Genomic DNA, 18,572 nt, shown 5'->3' on the forward strand with positions numbered 1-18,572 from the left:
CAATTGGTATAACGTGTTCACTTTAAAAGTTCCGTTCGTTCTTCATAGATCTCATCGATAAAGAATTTTGTGAAAACCCGCTTGGGGGCTGTCCATAAATTACGTCATCGATTTTTGACCCCCCCCCCCCCTAAAATCATCCAAAAATCATGCTTCGAATGACCCCGTTTCCTCCTACGTCATGCCCCCTAATTTCAAATGACGTAATTTATGAATTACTTGCGGAGAAAGACGACAATTGGATTAAAAAATTTATCATTTAAATTATTGACATTTCTTTATGATAGAAAGTTCAAATTGTTTTGTCAGATTTTTGTGGAATGGATAGTTTTTCCTAACTTAAGTCCCATAAAAGAACGCTAATAATTAAATGTGTTTGTTGCGAATTTTCAGAGCGACACTACCTGTAGACGTTTAGAGACCGTGTTCCGCAATGCATCTCACGCGACGTTCAAAGAAACGGAGCTGCAGCAGTTAACCGAGAAGTTTATCGCGCTGACTGAACGCGCTGACGCGACGCTGCAGCGCCTCGAGGCGCGGCTTGGCGACGACGCCGACACGCCAGCTCAACCGTCTGATGTCACCTCAGAAGCCGATCGGTTGTTGCAGAAACTCAAAGGAATTAAGTAAGTTTAAAGATACACTAAAGGGGAGTGAGAAGCACTTTCAAGCTCTTCACTCCTTATCTTATGCCTGTCTTATAGGTAAAGTGGGACTTTCCCCATAATACAGGCATCTAGACGAGTCCACACACAACGAGCCGCCTCACAAGGCAATCGCCGCGCGAAGCAACTCGGTCTGCGTAGACGTGCCTCGCCCGAGGCATTACGGCCGCACGTGATGGATAAGGATAATTTATCCATATTGGATGAGGCTCTAGCAACTTATAATAAACACTTCTACACAACATACGCGGTATTATTGTGCAAAAGAAATTATCTAGGTTTGATATTACACGCATATAACGTATACAGTACACATAATCATTATCATTACCTCTTTTTAATAACATATATGACAAACATGTTTGTAGCTCATAAAGTTTATCCATTATATTTTTAAATGTTGGAGGCGATAGCTATTGATACTTCGCCACTTGTGCACACAAATGTTTGTGTTACTCATTCTAGTAAATAACAAATTTTAGAAAATGATATACACTAGACTAGGCATCCATAAAAATTTATCCCTCAAGGAATCCTAAAAGTGTAAGAAAAATGTCCCTGCAAAGGGGGAGAATTTCCCTATATTGTACCAACCTTCTAGTAGTCTAGTAGTACAACTGTGTACATGTTACCTGTTTTATATAAATTACATTAAAATTTCAGAAGTGAACAAGAGTCAGAAGATGAATACTGGGGAAGTGACGAGAACAATGAGTTCTTTGATTATGGGGGTGAAGATGACACCAACAAGAATGATGACATCCTGAACATAACGCCAAAGCCAGATCACCATGATTTGGAGACCCCCTCAACAAGGGCTCCACACCGGAGACATCTGCACAAACATCCTTACGACCGGGGCCCTAGCTGGAGGAAGCCTCCTATGTAACGATTTATGATAATTTTATATAAAAAATTCTTATAACCATTATCTATTATTGTTTTATTTATCCAGTTACTGCCAAGTTGCACACTTAAAAGGTCAAGTCTAGGTTCCACTCAGGGGCATCCTTCTAATATTATTTCTCAAAACGGACAAACTATAATATAAACTATATCCTGGATTTAAATAGCCGATTCTGCTTAAAACTAGAAAACTTTAGAAACTAGAGCAGTGCTACAAAAACTAAGATTACATGATTGTGTAATCAACATCACTCTCACTCATATACATAAATAAAAAACCGGTCAAGTGCGAGTCGGACTCGCGCACGAAGGGTTCCGTACCATAATGCAAAAAAAAAAACAAAAAAAAACGGTCACCCATCCAAGTACTGACCACTCCCGACGTTGCTTAACTTTGGTCAAAAATCACGTTTGTTGTATGGGAGCCCCATTTAAATCTTTATTTTATTCTGTTTTTACTATTTGTTGTTATAGCAGAATAACAGAACAGAAATACATCATCTATGAAAATTTCAACTGTCTAGCTATCACGGTTCGTGGGATACAGCCTGGTGACAGACGGACGGACGGACGGATGGATGGACGGACAGCGAAGTCTTAGTAATAGGGTCCCGTTTTACCCTTTGGGTACGGAACCCTAAAAACGGTAATTTTATTGAATCTTTCTCAGATTTTTTACTTCATAATGCTTATTAGGACATGGAGGATGAACATCCCCCTTAAGCTGTTGTATGCTACATTAGCAAGTATTGAATATTCAAACAGTTCGTTTATCTGATTCCAAATGGTGGCAGCTTATAATCACAGGCCCATACACTTGTTGAACACCATCATAGTATATAAAAATGTATCAGTCTAAGGCAGTGTGCACAGTGGATGCAAATTCACGTGTTGCTCTGGTGTGCGAGTGGGACATTTAATTTAAGGGCATAGCGCTGTCACACTCATACACTGGAGCGACATGCAAGTTTGCATCAGTGTCATAACAGCATAAGCTGAAAAATCTATCACTAGGCACGTACCTCAAGTTTTGCACTGTTCTGAAATATTGTAAGGGCCTTGTGCGTAAGTTGTGCAAAACATGAGCTGAGCGTAGCAATCTTCTGACGCGCTGCAAACACTGAATCTGATTCCTCTGAATCCAAGTCCACTGAAATAAATTTAATTTTTATTAATAACAGGTTAAAGAGGTTATAGGTATTATACCGAACATTCTCCTCACGTGTGAAAGTCAACACCGACATTGGCAAATTCACCCTGTGCAAAATTGCAGGGAGTAAGCCAGAAAAAAAAAAAGAAAAAAAAAAGTCCACTGAAATAAATTTAATTTTTATTAATAACAGGTTATAGACTAATTTATTCATAGTTAGTATTTGTTTCATGGTGAGAACAAGTCATAGAAAGTAAAAAATAAGTTGGTAATGAAATAAGAAAGTGTGTGAAGTGCATTGGAATAGTAATGCCATTAGCATGTCCATATATTGCTAACACAGTCATTACTACACTTCTAGTCTTATTGTATCCATAAACACTTCTAGTTCTTATCATGTTATTATATAGGTAACCAGTTAATTGGTAATTGCAGAATGTAGAAAGAAAACACATTACAAAGTCACAAGATTAGGCCACAGACAATGAAAATATACACTTAAACTTGATTCACAATTTTATCTGTTCAATGTATGGCACATTCAAAACATGGAAAAGCACAAACAGATTACAATTAAAAAGTCAGGATAAAAAATTATTTAAAGCGGGCATTACATTATACAATTTGCAGTGCGCTAATTAAGTGTTGCCAGGCGAGATAAAAAAGAGCTTGCTCATTACACTACACTAGCTAGCGACGCTAGTTAGTGTCTTATTTTCATTTCAGCAGTAATCATCATTCGAATCGAACGTCGCGTTTCTGTCTTAGGTCGCGTTTCGGTCGAACTCTTTGTACATTTCGAGAAGCACTTTGTTACCATCATTTCTAATGTCTTTGTTTTTGTAATCTTTATGTTTTTTATCCCATAAAAATGGCAAGTCTTTATAAAGTTCAATCATGTTTAGCAGTACCTACTTCCTTTTCCCTAGTCTGTGGCTGCGTCATTTTGAACTGAAATGCAATAACTAAAACAATAAAACATCTATACGTTCGAGTGCATCGATGGCGTGCCGACTGCCGGTAACTGGCCTTACACAGTAAGCGCTGAGTGCGCTAAAACCATTTACACTATACGTTCTAGTGCGCTAGATAGCGTTAGTGCGGCAGAGCACATGCGATCGCACTAGATTGGGTCACTAACTGGCTAACTGTCTTTACACTGTACTAAATTAGTGCGCTAACTCAGCTAGCGCACTGCAAATTGTATAATGTAATGCCCGCTTAAGGCAAACAAAATCTAAAGGCTGTCTGACAGAGAAATTTTTCTTTTTACTTTTTTAAAACAAAAGACGCGCGCTAGCAGTAGTAGCCAGGCTGCCAGCACGAGTGTCCCAAGGAGATTTATGTTAGTGTGTCGTCTACGATAGCTTGGTACTAATATAAAAAAAAAATTGTGATATCTATTAATTTCAACACGTTTGGGACCATGGGAATTCAAATATTGGACAAAGGGAGGAGTTGGCGTTAGTACGATACAAATTGGTTGTGCAGGTAGTTAACCTCGAAATAGTAGGATTCTAAGCAATACCAAATACACGTGCAGTATATCCTTAGAAGAAGGAACAACCAATGTAAGAATTAATGGATTAAATTTTCGTTTAAATGTTGCATAAACTCGACAGTGCGACATGCAAACGAAAATAGATGAGATATCAAACACCACGACACCGTGGTACTTATAAGCTTCTTAATAACATGTAATAACTTGATGCTTACCTATAGAAGTGTCTAATTCCACACATGCTTTATCAAATTCCTTTTCTAATATATCTAACCATCGGAAACCAACTCCAGTAGTCGCCATTTTCACAATAAACTTGTTGACAGTTTGACAAACAGAGGGCATGTCAAAGTGACATTACGCGCAAACATCGCGCAAGCGTATAGTTGTCCAATTTGTACTACAGTGCCTTTAAAAAATGCCTACGCTCTGTAAAAAAAAATAGGTCAGACCGTAAAAAGTCTGCAGCGATTTTGATAGCTCACGCAGTGCAAGTGTCATTTTAAACGTCAAACTTCTAAGAAATTATGACGTTATAATAACCCGGCAACTTTCAAATCAAGAGTGAACAGGCACCTTCTGGGCGAGCTCGCTCCATCGTAGGCCACGTCTACGCCTCGGCTAGTCTGTGGCCATGAGTAAGCCCATTCATAATAAAAAAAAAAAAAAACGTATACATAACACACTGCGTGGGCTATCAAATCCGCTGCAGACTTTTATTGGTGCGACTTATACTAAAGTAATGAATAATTATAGATGGTAAAGCAAATCTTGTCAGTAGAAAAAGGAAGGCGCGAAGTTCAAATTTTCTATGAGACGATATCCCTTCGCGCCTACGTTTTTTCAAATTTGCCGCCACCAACTATATTACCTTTAATTACTTGACTGCTCATTTAAGTTTTAATTTTTAAAGTACAATAAAATTTCCTAGTCACACTTACCAAAACGAGAGGTCAACATTTTATAAAGAGTAAAATAAGTAGGTAGTTTGTATTATAAATCTATGCAAAGGACTGTCTCATTTCAATCATAGATAGAGATTATCATACTATATATCTTTGTCTTACACTAGTACTAGCACCCAGAAGAAACGGATGGGTTTAGTTTTCCTGGTTCTTACTGACTGACAAATTCGTTTGACCAACTATTGCCTGGACTATAGTTCGTTTTTTTAGCATTAGAAAGAACTTCGCAGAAGTAAGCTTGTGGTTCCAAATCCGGTACTTTTAGCGGTAATAATTTGAAGTAAATTATATGTATTGACCGTGCTACATTAGATAATTCAATAATTATTAACAATTAAAGAGCCTGATAAAAACTGTACGCTTACTTCTGTGGAGTTCTTTCTAATGCTAAAAAAAACGAACTATAGTGACTGGACTGGACTTAGGTAGGTACACCAGGTCTGTGGTACACCAACACACAAACAGGAAAAACGCGTAAAAATAAATAAGATTCCGAGTTAAATGTATGATATTTCTTATAAGAAACCCAGAATGTTAAGAACCTAGAAGGGGCCGTTTAAGTATTACGTAAGCAAATTTTTTTTACAATGATCAACCCCCTCTGTCCCCCATGTCAGCAAAAGTAAGCAAAGCTCTTACCCCTCAACCCCCTACATGTATCTTACAATCTGTATGCCATGAAATAAGGTATTGGCTTAGAATACAGGAACCTACCCAGCTCTTTCACTCCGTTCTTAAGTTGGTTCTAAGCAAGTAAGCGTACATTGCTGACGTAATCACCATGTATACCCCCCTTCTCACATATCATCAAAAATAAGCAAAGCCTCTCAAACTTTAGTGCTTACACTTGAATGTCTCCGAAGAATTTGGAAGTAAAAAAGCAAATGTATTCGCAATTGTTTAATGTAACGTATAATTAACTATATACATACAAATAAAGAACTATAAATAACATAATTATATATAATTACACACAATCAATTAAGTAATTGGTATAAGTTATATTACATTTACAGTTGCAGGCAGTTATCAAGGTAGCTAAATAATGATAGTGCACTGTGGAGCTAAATACAAAACCACTGAACAAGTTTTGTTTAGGACAAAAATAATTAACTTATTTAACATGATCTCTTAATCTATTGTGCAAATTAAGCCGCCACGTGGGTAAAATGTTACTTTCATAACAATGTTCCATTCTCTGATACTAAGCCACGTTATGTTCAAACAAACAAATTTTGTGTTCACGAAAAGTTATAAATACTTGGCAGTGGTCAGTTTTTAAAATCTAAAAAGCAGTTATGTGCAAATTTATCCACCAACACCAACATTACACCAACAACATGATAGCATTTATCATTGACTCACCACCTTCTCTCTTGGAAAAGGCTACCGCGAACGTCGAAACTCGAAATCATTTTTCTGAATCTCTATCGCTATTGGCTCAATTTTTAGAGCTCCGCACAAAACTGTTCGCGAAGCTCTTATGGAATCACTTCGGTCTTGCAAATCGGTTAATGTAGGTATGTACTGTTTGATGTGATGTAGGTACCTAAAATTTGGAGTACTAATGGCACTTATGGCTAGTATTTTATAGAGATGCAGATAGAAAAGCGGTTGACGCGTTGACACGAGAACTGAACTGCAACTGCGGTATACTTCGTGACAGCTAAAGCTTATAATATGACTGATTCTGTTCGGCTGCCCCACTTCCGTTCTGCAGGCCGAAGTTTAGAAACCCCTAAGACAGACCATTTTTGAATTCAGATGTTCGCGGTAGCCCTTTAGAGACGATAGCAAGTGACCAATGCAGCAGTGATACTATGCTATTCTTTCAAGGCCTATCCGGGTTACACGCCGTTTACACATCCGTAGTTTCACGTAAAACGCTACAAAAAATCCTTCAGTACGCACGTGTGATTACCACTGAGATGCGAAGACTTTTGCAACCTCAGTGAAAAGGAACAAACTACGGATACGTATACCATGTATAGTAACCATCAGCACCGATGTTATCTATCTAGAGTCGCCAGCAACTTTAGGTCAACCTTACGACCGTCCAAACACTTAACCATAGATTAATCCAATACAAATCCTCACATTGCACAGCACACGCCTTGATAAATTCGATTCTCATTAATCTCATTATATACACATTAGAATAGATTAATTGGAAGTACAGAGCAAGTATCATCGCAGTAGAACATGTACAAATTTTGTTGTAGTGTGACAAAAGTTGCTTGATTTGCAAAATTCGTGGCAACGCTTCTAAGCTGGTATCGTACATAGTACAGTAATATATGTTTAGGTACACTTTTGCACCTTGATCCTTTGTAGGTAATAAGGCGAAAAATTAAACATATATTTGACCTCGACTATACACACATTGCTCCGTTTGTGAAAATTATGTGGGATAACTGCGTTTACAAAATAATCTATTTGAAATTGACTCTACTGTCCTGGCAAGAAGATTCAAATTGTAATGACAGTTTTCATAAGTTCATCTCAAATCATTTCAGTTTTTGTAGCTGGTATTTTTTTCTTAAACTGGTTCTGGATCTCAGAACTTCCAATAAATCTCCTCCAATTTAATCCATTATCCAATACCTACAATCTTCGAGCAACACGGAAGGGAGGCGGCATTCGCACTATTTCCCCTCTGCCGAGGTACAAGATTAGCGCGTCAATAAAATCTAGCGCGGGTAATAAAACTAGTTGCACTTGGATTTTTCACTAGACTGAGTCCAGACGCGCGCGTGAACACTGCTGCACAAAAATGCCTGTTTGCTCGGTTTTTTGTTATAAAAAGAGGTCGGGGACATCAAATTTACAAAAAGAAAGTGTTACATTTCACATGTAATATTTTTTTTTACATATCATACGTTTAATTACATTTAAATACAATTCTTATTATATTTTAGTCTCAAGTAATTGTTGGATTTATCGATTTTACTCGCTCAGTACAAATTGCGGATCGGTCGAGCGACAAATCCGACTTCTCATCTCTCAGAATACAATGACATACTTCAAAGAAAATGTGTTAGTGTACGTGTTGTGACACTAGTCACTCGTCCGTACACAAAAAGAGATCGAGGTTTGCAAGATTTGTCTTTGACGTGTGTCATTTTCTATGTATTTGTGTCGTCATTACAGAGGGCCTACCGCAAACCACGTTCGACGTGTTGCCTCCCTGTCACACTTACGTATGAATTTACAAGTGCCATAGAGAGGCAACACGTCGAACGTGGTTCGCGGTAGGGCCTTTGATTGGATTTTGTATGTAAGTGTGTGAGAAGTGCGACTGTGTGCACCTTCCCCCCGCGAAAAATGGCAGAATGATTTGTACGGTGAGATATCGCTTGGGCCCCTCCCTTCCGACGTGTCGGAAGCCGGTGTTGCTCGAAGCCTACAATCTCATTTCATTCGCTACTTATTTGACTTTATGCCTAACTTGCTGACACTGATCTCTTTTAGGTTGGTTTTGTTTCTGTTTTATTATGTTACTGTTTTTATTGTGATATTTTATTATTTATTATTGTATTTGCATGGCTTATGTCTATATTAGCAAATAAAAAATCTGAATCTGAATCTGACTGCTTTTAAGAGTTCGTGGTATCAAAATAGTATCTCGACCATTGATAGTAGTACTTACTTATAATTTATTTTAATATACATCAGTGATCTCGACAATAAGATTACTGACTACAAACAGCGCCATCTATTGAACACATCAAATATTCTGAAACTACGAACTCTTATAAATGTGACGTCCCACGGGCAAAGGTACCTTATGGCGGGTATGGAATTATGCATACCCCAGTAATCTACAATAAATAAGCTATCGATAACACAAAAGATCAACCTTCTAAGTTGCGTAGTTACAGAGATATGATTTTTTGAAAATAATGTTGTGAAATGAGCAACTTTACGATAGAGAAGTTTTAAGTTTAGCAGCCTAAAAAACTACGTTCCTGAAGTAAGTTACATAGTTGACTACAAATAATAATACCTTATATATCTGAGATTAAAAAAATGTTGCGACTTGTTCTGTAATGCAAATAGAAACCTTTGATATCGACTGATTTATGTGTATACTAACCAATCTCTTGAAAATAAAGTTTTATTTCATTTTCACGATTGATTGCAATGAGCTCTCAAGATTTAAATTGTATCTATTAGAAAACGACACTGAGAGACAGTTTAAGCAAAAAACAATACCGATTTAGAGGTGAAAATGTATTTTCTGACTTTTTCATATAAAATCAGAAAATTGAATATTTTTACTTTTAATGTAACACACAATCAATTTTTCTGAGCACATATGAAAGAAATTCTGTCATTCAAATGAAATAAATCCTAAAACCCCAACTAAATACTATATTTAACCCCTTATGCCACTTTAAACTTACATAACAATTACAGTATTTGCTCCATACATTTACGAAAAGGTACCTTATGGAAATAAATCTAATAATACATCACTACAAAACATCAATCACATTGAAGTTTATCTTTTATGAATAGAAAATATTAATTTACATTAAACTGCCACAAATTTAATTAGTTCTTCGTCATAATAATCTTAAAAAAGACCAATAATTTGTATGTAATGAAAAGGTACCTTGTGGTTAAGTTACATGATGAGGCATGATGATGATGGAACAGTTAGGATAAACTAATAATATTTTGGGGTAAAGATGGTATAAATCGTCTATTTCTTATCAATAATATATTTTGGTTGCCATTGAAGACAAGCGGCATTGAGGTTCAATGACCTCAGATATTCCATAAGGTAATGCGTCGGGTATTGGCATTTTTCAGCAAACCAATGGCTGATTTATTGCATGCGACCAAACTAAATGAAGATTATACTAGTTAAGAAAGACTTGACGAGAGTAACTTTGGTATAATAGCAGGCTACTTGGATTTGTAATGTCGGTCGATGTACGGTTATAATATTTGCTAGGCAACCAGAACTGAAATTATCAAATTAGTTTTGCAGAATGCTAATACAGTTCTCTACCAAACTTCTTTTCCCGTATTGACTAGTTTTTTTTGGGAATTTTCAATCTTTTTTCCATAAGGTACCTTTTCGACTAAACTCTGAGACGACATTACTAGGCTTATAACTAACTTATAACAAAAATAAAAACAGGTAAACAAACGTTACGCATTAAGGTTTCAGATCACACAATAAAAAAAAATTGAGCATTTTTTCACCTCTTTACAAAACATTTCATATCTCCGAAACTAGAAACCCTCATAAGGTACCTTTTCCCGTGGAACGTCACAAATATGATTTCCATGCAAATGATTTCAGTAGACTTATGCTACATTCAAATACCTATGCAAGTCAGCAGCTTATAAAGGCAAGGCCCTATTTTATAAAGTTTACACAGCATACACCTAGTTTTGTAAAATAGGACCCTAGTCAAATAAAACTTTAACAACACATGTATATACCGTTCAATTTTCGAGCCATACAAACATCACACCTTATCCTACTGTAATCTTTTTGGACTGCTGTGCGCACTATACTTATCTTTACAATTGTCTATACTTTTGCCCATGCCCATTCCCGATATTTACACATAAATTCGAAATTATATGCTAGCAGAAAATTAAATATAATGTCGACAATTTCATCTCATGCAGTGATGCTGTATTATGATATAATAAGTAAAATACAACTCGCGCCTAAAAACCGTCAATGTATAACGACGAGGCCATCAATAAGTCGAGGGAAAAATTATTAGTAATTTATACTCTTATTCTAAAACTAAGGTTCGCATGTCACAATTCTTTTGCTTCCTATGACTGCAGACCGTTATTCGACCACGGACTAGATATCTGACATAGGTGCAGAGATTTATTTTTATTATGACCGCTTCCACGCCATCAGAAAGCACTTTGACTTATGTACCTATATGTATGAAAGGGATAAAACATAAAATAATTAATTGAGGCTTGTAAAGTTTTATGAATAAAAGGGTGTAAGTACAGTCGCCATCAGATATATCGGAGCGGCCAAGGTGCTCACAAATATCTGAACACACCTCTATTGTCAAGGCGTTAGAGTGCGTGTTCAGATATTGTGAACACCTTGGCCGCTTCGATATATCTGATGGCGACTGTACATACACAATTTAGTAATTTCAAAAAGCGATATGGACTTATCACGTTCAGTTCACCAAGCCAGAGAGGAGTTTAAAATGACCATCGCAGCTTTATCGCTAAGAGAATAAGAGGGTGGGTAGGTATTTTGAACATCTCGTCCACATATCTAATTCAGCTGCTGACTGTCCCTCTAAAACTGACTGAAAGAGATGCTTACTTGCTAAAGTAAGTGCATCGTCGCTGTCTGAGATGAATTATCGCTATAAATTATTTAACAAACTTAGTATAAAATTATAATCATATAGGAGGCACCTAATTACAAGTACAAAAGGAAAAATTTGCGACCAGGCAGACCTCTTACGTAATATACAATCAAATCAAACATTTGTTTGCATAGCCAAACGCGGCACACATATGATTAAAAAAAGGAGAGTAAATAATAGAAACACTATAATTGTTCATAAATCTGAATAATTAAACCCATTTTATATACCACTATTGGCCATGTAAATAATTTAATCTATTTTTCCAAACTAAAAGTAGGAACTAAATCTACACTTGGAAGTAGCTTTGCGATAAAGGTCTAATCCGTTTAATTCCCATTACAAGGATTATTCTATTAAAGTATGTATGGTTTAGACCTTTCTTGCACTACTCTCACTTTACTTGAAAATAATTCATTCAATGTTGAACTCAATCGGTCATAACAATAACCCAACATTTGAACCAAGTTACAAAAACATAAATAAATTTATCTTTAGATTTTAACACATTAAAATATAACCTACCGAAAAAATAAATTATGATTACCAGACGATAAGTTTTGTCCTTGAGGTAAGCAATCCCATAAAACGAAAATACCTTGACATAAAATGACCTGAGAATTCTTGTTTTACAAACGCAATCTCGCTATTCCACAGTCAAAACAACAAGAATCTAACAGTAGCCCGTTTCACGAAGCCACAGCCTACAATTTTACAAGTTTAATTGAAACTAACCAATAGGTATTCAACAATACTGCTGATTTAGAATCGTAAAACTGTAACTTACTTCGCTAATCTGGTTACTTCCTATAGCTCATACAGTAACATACAACCAGCATTAACGGATTCGAGCTGTGATAGACTGATAATTAGAAATAAACATAGAGTACGCAACTACGCATACGGCGTCGTGGACGCAAGTCATCTTACTCGATCTAGTGGGCGTGTAATCTATGTTTGTAAACAAAGTTACTCTTGCATGTTGCTAGACACAGAGAAGGTCAATACTTTATCTAAGAGTTATCTGCAAATGACCTGTTAAAATACACAAAGATGAACCAATCAACAATTTCTATCTGCTAAAAGTTTATAGTGCTTTATGTTTCAAACATTTGAGACTATGTTAAACAATAATATTCTATTAAGATGATTCTTCAAATTTAGTAAGCACTTACAATAACTCCTATATAAATTCCAAATTAAATGCAACCTTTCAAAAACAAAATGCTACAACTATGTATGTATGTAATAAAATATTCCATTTAATGCAATATGTACAGTTTGTATATTCAATTTCAAGTTCTATACCTCAACACATATTGGCTGGAGATGTTAAATCTCCTCACAGAGGGCCTACCGCGAACCACGTTCGACGTGTTGCCTCCCTGTCACACTTACGTACGAATTTACAAGTGCGACAAAGTGGCAACACGTCGATCGTGGTTCACGGTAGGCCCTCAGAAGGCCATAATCACACAATTTACTCCAAAGGCATACAGGGTGTAATCGTTAAGTAAATAATAAATCTAACATTTATTTAAATGTTAGATTTATTATTTCATAAACGGTAGTTTTATTATTTTATTACAGTTTATTATCGCAAATAATGAATCTCAAGCAGTTTAATGTTACGGCACCGACGTTCTTTGAGGGGTGAGTCGTCGTACTAAATGTATGGGAGGGTTTTAAGTTAATGTTTGGGATATTTCTGCTTTTATTAAAAAAAGTTATTAATGTATTCTTACTCATTGAGTAACGCACTTTCGATATCAATTTGAAGTTTTCTGATATCTGTTATATTTACGGAATTATCGCCTAGCTACACTTAACGATTACACCCTGTATACGGGCCATTTTATTACGGATAGGATTTTATTACATAGTCCAGTGTCTTTACTTTCACTGGCCATAAGCTTGTTTGCCACTGTTGTTATAAAAACATCTCCAAACATGATATGCTGAGGTACAAAGTTTGGTTAGGAACAAGGTCCCATGACACTCTGCAACAGAGTTGGGCAAAATGTAATCGACTGACGATTAACGATTAAAATTAACCGACTTAATCGCGAGCAACGATTAAAAGTGACGATTAATTAATTTTAGTCGAAAAGCTCCGACTAATATTGTCACGATTAAATTGATCGTCGACTAATTACCGGCGATTAATTTTTTTAATCGATTAATTAGTTCGATTAATTTTCTCTCGATTAATTTTAGCAATAAATATGGTCTTTTTAACCGACTTTAAAAAAAGAACGAGGTGCCTAATTCGTCTGAAACATTTATAAATAATATAAGTAACAGACGAATTTTTATGTATGTTCACTTGGAGACTATTAATTTCGACCGTCTTCGAATTTTGTTTTTGTTTGAAAAGGGATGTTTTAGAGTTCGTCCCATTTTGTTATCAATAAAATACTGAAATCGCTATAGGCATACCTAAAGCAAAATTATCATTTTTTTAAACAAACACGTGCATTTGCTCTCGAAAGGTACTTACTATTGTGCGAATTATATAGACCGGCTGACGAAAATATAATAATGGCATTTCAAGCTCTGTAGGCAATTTTTTTTGTTAAAGGTTGTTCTTGTCTCGGGTTATGTTGACAGTTCTTAAGGTCGTATAACAATGGCAAATTATGGATAAACGGATTGTTATCTATTTTACAATTTCTAGTCCTGTGTAAACAATAAAACAAACCGACAAAGAGTACGTATGCTTAGTATTTTATGTCACTGTATTATATGCCACGTGTTATTAGTTTCTCAACTTACCCAGGTGTTTAACCCTTAAATGCATGATTTTGTCTTTTTGCCGGAAATTAATATATGTATCACATAATTGTTTCCTGATTCTAGGAAAAATGGTAAAAAAAATATAGCATTGATTTTTACTGCGAAATCAGTGTTGGAAGTTGCATAGGCTAAATCATATTTTATGTAAATATATAATTACATACTAGTAAGAGATATAGGAAAAATCTTACTGCCATCAGAAAGGTATACTATTTGTGATATTCCTATGATAAATTCTTGAAATATAAAATTATTACAAACCCCGAAAAATGTGCCCAAAATCACATTGTAAGTAATTACTGCATTGACAAGTTGAAACCTTATAGAAAACAACTGATAAGAGGTAAGTAATGTGTTTGCTCTTTCATACACATACGTCGTTCTCTTTCTAATTTTTATACCTGCGCTACAAGCCCTAAACCCTTACCTATAGTTCGTTTTTTATAGCATTAGAAATTAGGTAAACGATCTTGATGTGTCTTTTAATTGAAAAACACATTTTAAAAATAAGTTACGGCAAATATGAAACAATTATGAATCTAATACGATCATCTATATTCTTCTGCTTTCGTAAGTAATAGTTACTGATTTTTAAAAAGCGTTTTTCAATTAAAAGACATTTCAAGATCGCTTACCTTCTTGCAAGTTCTTTCTAATGCTAAAAAAACGAACTATAGAGATGCCGCGCTAAGTTATCCGCATTATTATAGTAACCAATGTAACCATCTTATATAATTGAAGCACATTTATAACACTGGAATGGTTTTTAATGTGTACGCAAGAAGTTTTGATTTTTAGTTACATACAAAAATGACCACCTGTCTACTTTCAATCGAGAGTTAATCGAGAAATTTAATCGATTAATATTAAGATTAATTCAATTTCAATCGTATGTTAGGTCGACTAAATTAATCGCGATTAAATTAATCGCCGATTAATTTTGACGATTAACTTTTTTAATCGATTGATTAGTCGATTAAAAAGTTAATCGATTAATGCCCATCTCTGCTCTGCAATTTACTGACTGACTATTTAACATACCTAATCACTGGTCAACCAAACTATGAGGTAAGAGCATATAAAGCATAAATTATAAACAAAATGTACAGGCTTATGCTCACACATTTATGCTTCCAAATAATGCTTCAACCATTGCTATTGTATAGACCGACAAGAAATTGTAGATATTAAAATGTGGCAACATCTTAGTGTTGTCCCGTTTTCTTCGATTGATTTGAAAGGGACGACACTATGATGTTGTCAGTTTTTAATTTATACAATTGCCTGTCGGTCTATATAAGGGGATTAGTGTCAAGTGTGTAGGGCAACTAACTCATCAGTATCCCAACTATAGTAGTAGCTCCGAATGCTACGATTGTGACGAGTTTCCGCGTAACACCAGTTCTGTTTCCATTCTACCCACTTGATACTAAATACTGTATTGCACCTACCAAAAATTTACACACCAAATGATTTCTTCACCTATTTAAAAAAGTGTAACTACATTTAGCATTTTAAATTAGGATTAAAAATGCAGTTACACTTTCAGCATTAGCTTAATAAGATCCGAGATTTATGCCAGTTTCACACGAGGGCAGAGCAGTGGGGCAGAATAGTAGGCAGCACAGTACTGGTACAATTTGAACGCACACACTGGAACAGAGCAGTACTGTTCTATCTCAGCATGTGCGTTCAAATTGTAGCAGTACTGTGCTGCCTACTGTTCTGCCCCACTGCTGTGCCCTTGTGTGAAACTGGCATTAGGAAGGTGTAACACAGTGTTAACCCATATGAGCTAGGCATAATCTAAAATTAGATCTAGTTCACTTCAGCTTAAGTAAAAAGCACAGTTGTTTGTTCAATTAGCACAACACACAGCCATTGCCGTTCTCCTTTATGTGTCCGTCCGAGCGCTCTATCTCCAGCAGGATCGCGTGGAACAAGTCCGTCACTGACTGGAATTGGTATTTTATAAGTTAGCAATTTATTAGGATTAGATAGGCAAAAATCAATAACATTTAATAAAGACTATTGAAAAGTATAAGGATAATTAAATAGTGTCACAAATATGGCAATGTATCACTTACTTACACTGCATAATATATTAGGAGTATTATGATAATAACAAGTAGTTACCTCATTCCTTTTAGCACTGGTCTCGACAAAGGCTGCTTTCCACTTCTCTGCCAACCGTTTACCCTCCTCTGTGCTGATCTTCCTTTCAAGATGCAGATCTGTTTTGTTGCCGACTAATACTATGGGTACACTAAAATTGATGAAGTATCATTTAGAATAAATAACCTTATTTTCTTGAATAAATTGTGAATTGTTACCATCCCTATAAAAATTTTGTATGCATAAATAATAAGTATTTTTTGAGGTTTACATGTCTCAATGTTAATTTTCCTATGGGTGCATGCCTAATAGACACAAAGGTGCTTATTCCACCCTTTTACAACTTGTTACCAATATTGTATGCTTTTATATCTAATTTAATTGAAAGCTAGAATTGTATATCTTATAAAAGTTAATATGAGTAAAGCTGATAAAATTGCAATTTGTTATTCAACCTTATTATTTAGACAGTAAAGTCCATATTTAGTCATGTTATTTTTTTAATCCTAACAATATGGTACAAATAGCTGGGTAATTTCAACTGATATTTAGGAATTACCAATTTGTTTCCTCCCGGGTTTTACCCTAATGAATTCCTTTATCTAATACATCCAGGAAAAACAAATTACTCTAAGACTTGTTCAATACTGGAAATTCCAAATAATGTACTTTAAGCCCCTAATAATATCTCTCAATAATTATATATTTTCAGCTAATAGTATGTGTCCAGGGTCATGTTAATTTGTTTAGGATTCTCATTGAATCAAGAGCATATTAGGCATGTCTAATATGACTCATTTTAAGGTTAGAAAACTAATTGGCCTCTTATCTGACTATACAAATTCCACTGAGCATACAAATAAAGGAAAGTAGAAGATAAATAAAAAATGTATACATACTGTATCTTTCCAACCATGTCCAGCAATTTGTCGTAAATGATTTGTACGATCTGAAAGCTTTTACTGGAGTTGATGGAGTACACCAGAACATAGCCATGGAAATCCATGCTGTACTGAAGAGGGAATATGCTGAACTCATCCTGCCCCGCCGTGTCCACAAGCTTCACCTCATACTCAGTGGAGTTCAGGCGGATGAACTTTGTAAATGCTTTAAACAAAAAAGAAAATATCTTATTATCATAATTATTTGTATGCATTATACAAATTGTATAAGATACTGCAATTACAGTAATAAGTTTGCATTTGTTTTTATATACTAATGTTTACAATAGAAATACGCATTAATGTTTTTACCCAAGAAATGTAAACATCGCAAATCTTTGTGTTGGGGAAACGCGCGTTGTGAGATAAGTGATCAAAATGCTACTTACTATTTTCGATTGTGGGGTCATATGAATCCACGAACTGTCCTTCTACGAACTGAATAATTAGAGATGATTTACCTGCAACATTTTTTTGTTAAATTAATTAAACGTCAAAACGAAATAAGACGCAAATTTCTTAGGACCTTCACATTACCGACTGATCTGTAACCCATCATCGCAATTTTTCTCTGCTTTGACGGCATTTTTAAAACTTGATGGTTATTATTAATAAGCAGCGGATTACTTTTTCACAAAAATGCTTTAATGCACTACAACAAATCACGCATTTGCGTTTGCGACTTGACTTTGAAGTTTGAACTTGCTTGACGTTGACGTTTGTAAAGGGGACTATTTCCGTCAACATCAACGCCCCAATGCGTGCTTTCGGGTATTTCCCTACACGACCCATGTATTTTGAACGGGAATAATGGAATAATATTTCGTAAAATGTATTAAATTGTCTGAGGGGCTACCGCAAAAACCGAAATTCGCAAATTGCGGGGATTTTTCTCTGTCACTCTAATTACGCCGTCATTGGAGTAAAAGAGAAAGATCCCCGCAATTTGCGAACTTCGATTTTCGCGGTTATAGCCCGATCCCGAGCCCGTGGTGTGGACGCACAATTTATAGTGCGCGTTTATTTGGTGGCGGTGCAGTACGGTAGTCTGTTACGTCACGGCTATGAATGAACGAATTAGTCGCATAGTGCGAAACCACTTAAGAGTATTAAATTTAATTTTATTTCAGCACAATGGCATCGTCTATGGCACGTT

At 35.6% G+C, this 18,572-nt stretch overlaps 3 protein-coding genes and 1 long non-coding RNA gene across 4 annotated transcripts in view; 1 reads left to right on the top strand and 3 right to left on the bottom strand.

The window, feature by feature from the left end:
• LOC134665785 (uncharacterized) overlaps positions 1-1,584 on the top strand; it is a 34,959-nt gene extending 33,375 nt beyond the window's left edge. Inside the window, exons 9-10 of the mRNA XM_063522769.1 lie at positions 394-626; positions 1,329-1,584. Coding sequence (XP_063378839.1) covers positions 394-626; positions 1,329-1,554 — 459 coding nt within the window. The 3' untranslated portion in view covers positions 1,555-1,584. The remainder of the gene's footprint in view (positions 1-393; positions 627-1,328) is intronic.
• Positions 1-4,554, bottom strand: part of LOC134666185 (Golgi-associated PDZ and coiled-coil motif-containing protein-like) — a 77,925-nt gene extending 73,371 nt beyond the window's left edge. The window contains exons 1-2 of the mRNA XM_063523336.1: positions 4,438-4,554; positions 2,594-2,721 (exon numbers count right to left, since the gene is read on the bottom strand). Of these exons, the coding sequence (XP_063379406.1) occupies positions 2,594-2,721; positions 4,438-4,525 (216 nt within the window). The 5' untranslated portion in view covers positions 4,526-4,554. The remainder of the gene's footprint in view (positions 1-2,593; positions 2,722-4,437) is intronic.
• Positions 4,555-6,074: 1,520 nt separating this feature from the next.
• On the bottom strand, positions 6,075-8,647 carry LOC134665798 (uncharacterized). Its single transcript, XR_010098419.1, has 2 exons — positions 8,595-8,647; positions 6,075-7,791 (listed from the first exon to the last, which is right to left on the bottom strand). It is a non-coding gene; the product is annotated as an uncharacterized LOC134665798 (long non-coding RNA).
• Positions 8,648-16,128: 7,481 nt separating this feature from the next.
• Positions 16,129-18,144, bottom strand: LOC134666298 (GTP-binding protein Rheb homolog). The gene is made up of 5 exons (XM_063523451.1): positions 17,954-18,144; positions 17,806-17,877; positions 17,375-17,582; positions 16,497-16,626; positions 16,129-16,315 (listed from the first exon to the last, which is right to left on the bottom strand). The coding sequence occupies exons 1-5, from the start codon at positions 18,000-18,002 to the stop codon at positions 16,223-16,225; spliced, it is 552 nt and encodes a 183-aa protein (XP_063379521.1). The 5' UTR covers positions 18,003-18,144; the 3' UTR covers positions 16,129-16,222.
• Positions 18,145-18,572: the final 428 nt, after the last annotated feature.

Source organism: Cydia fagiglandana, chromosome 7 (genome assembly GCF_963556715.1).
Source record: "Cydia fagiglandana chromosome 7, ilCydFagi1.1, whole genome shotgun sequence".
In the NCBI taxonomy this organism is placed as follows: domain Eukaryota; kingdom Metazoa; phylum Arthropoda; class Insecta; order Lepidoptera; family Tortricidae; genus Cydia; species Cydia fagiglandana.